General features: G+C 42.6%; 1 protein-coding gene across 1 annotated transcript in view; it reads left to right on the top strand.

Moving 5' to 3' along the window:
* Positions 1-2,101, top strand: part of LOC108802355 (adhesion G protein-coupled receptor E3-like) — a 33,989-nt gene that overhangs the window by 4,273 nt on the left and 27,615 nt on the right. The window contains exon 3 of the mRNA XM_018574220.1: positions 984-1,175. Coding sequence (XP_018429722.1) covers positions 984-1,175 — 192 coding nt within the window. The remainder of the gene's footprint in view (positions 1-983; positions 1,176-2,101) is intronic.

Below are 2,101 nucleotides of genomic sequence, written 5' to 3'. Positions count from 1 at the left end.
GATTGGCTCGCGCAGCGCTTGGCCGGCTGTCACTTTCTCTCCTCCCCGCTGTATCAGCAGAAAAATTGTACTCTTGGCATTTAGCCAAAAGTGCCATTTCCGCCCAATATCTTTTGGCGGCCAATATATCGGTGCAACCCTAATAATAACAGCAATGCAGAATGGCACAGGCTATAGAGGACTACACACCCCAGCAATACTTTATATCACAATAGCATTTCTGTATAAAGTACTGCTGAGATTTGTAGTCCTCTATAACATCACTCCACACTGCGTTTTATGTCCCATCCATAGCATACAGGCCACAGTGTGGAGCCTCTGGTATGTAATGCTGTTTTTGCTGCTCAAAACAGCACTAGACCCAGCAATTTACTGTCTCCCAAAACAGGCATGACAACTGTCAAGGTTTTCTGTCTTTGTCCCCATTAGGGAGATTCACCCTCTTTTTTTTTTTTTCTTTTACCCGGTGATCATTATCTCTGGAAGTGAAAGAAAATCCCAAATTTTGGGTTGTCACCAGAACAGGAATAGATGAGAAATCTTCCAATGGTTCTGGTGATCCTGTTTGACCTCTGCGGACTTTCCTCCCTTTAAATGGATTTCCTCTCATTTCCCAATGGGAAATCTCTCCAATGCGACACCATTGACTGTAGTACGGGTGCATTGGGGTGTAACACACCACGCTGTACTGTAGTTTCTTTGTTGTGCATAAATGCAAAATGTGCGTTTTACCCCGTGATACCATTATGCATCAGTGTAAACAGGCCCTTAGTAATGGAAATATATTCTTTAGCCATAATACATTCTTCAGCACTTTCACATCAGAAGTACAACATACAGATAATAAGATTTGAGTCAAATTAGATGTGGATGGGACGGACTGCATTCAAATGAGAGTGTCCCTGAGCCAAGAGGAGGACTGCTGGGCTTCACTCTTTTTTTTGCTATCTATCTCACGAACTTGGTTTGTTTTTGGGTTCCAGGCGGTGCTATTCTGATTACCTACAAAGAGTTTAATTTCACCCTTAATGGGAGTTTATCATTGACTTCTCAAGTTACTGGACAGGACAACAGGGCGGTGATCAACTCGAAGGTGGTGACCGGAGCCATCACAAATCCTGACAGCCAAAGTCTGAGTAGCCCTGTTACATTCAGACTTTTCCATCTACAGGTCAGTATGTTTAACAGGAAGGAAGTGGACACAGGGGATTGTTTTTCAACCACAATGTTTCTAATAAGCTAAACAGTTCTACCCCAAGAAGGTAAAGCCTAGATGAAATTATAGGCTACGTATAGAGTAATGTACTGTATATGTGATCTTTTATTTGCCAAGTATGGCAGAAAGGGTTAAAATACTCTGTGGTAGTAGCGCGTTGGAGAGGCGGACCACTGCCCTCACTCCCACCTGCACACTACCTGCTATGCTGAATGAATGGCGGTGCAACAAAACTAGCATGGTGTGCTTTCTGCTATGCAATATCATATGTTAAACACATGGATATCAACTCTATCCTTGATAGCAAGCAAGTGAGCTGCAAGTTATAAAATGACTTGCTAAACTTCACAATTTTGTTGCACAATTACAGCAAGTCTGCATTGCAAGTCTTCAGATCAACGTGCTTTGCAAAAGTGCTGGACACTTTCAGAGCTCTTGCTAAGACCTGCAGGACTCTTGCTGTAGACTTGCCAAGCAAATTTGCTACAAATTCAAAAAGTGTCAACTAGAACTTGTGCTGCGAGTGTTCTGCAAGTCTACAACCTGCCAGGAATGTGTGCAGCAAGTTAAAAAGAATTACAATTTAACCCTACCACAAGTCTGTGGCAAGTTATCCTTGCTATCTAGGATACAGTAGTGTGAACCGCCCCTTACTATCATGGTGAGGATGGTTTTACCAGACATGGATTGAGGATAATTCTCCAACAGCAACCCAGGCGGAATAAAAAATATTGTTTTTTAGTAGATTGGGGGGAAGGTTGCAGCTCCTGTCAGATTGTTCATTCTGTCTTTGTTACTGTTAAAGATTTTTTGGGGGCTCGTCCGGGATTGTAATTCTTTTTTTTGGGGGGGGGGGGGCTTGTTTCTTTTAAGATTTTGCCCCTA

This window comes from Nanorana parkeri, unplaced genomic scaffold (genome assembly GCF_000935625.1).
Source record: "Nanorana parkeri isolate BGI_ZX_2015 unplaced genomic scaffold, ASM93562v1 scaffold2822, whole genome shotgun sequence".
NCBI lineage: Eukaryota > Metazoa > Chordata > Amphibia > Anura > Dicroglossidae > Nanorana > Nanorana parkeri.
Note: the sequence above shows the minus strand (reverse complement) of the source record. Positions and strands in the feature narration are given on the sequence as shown.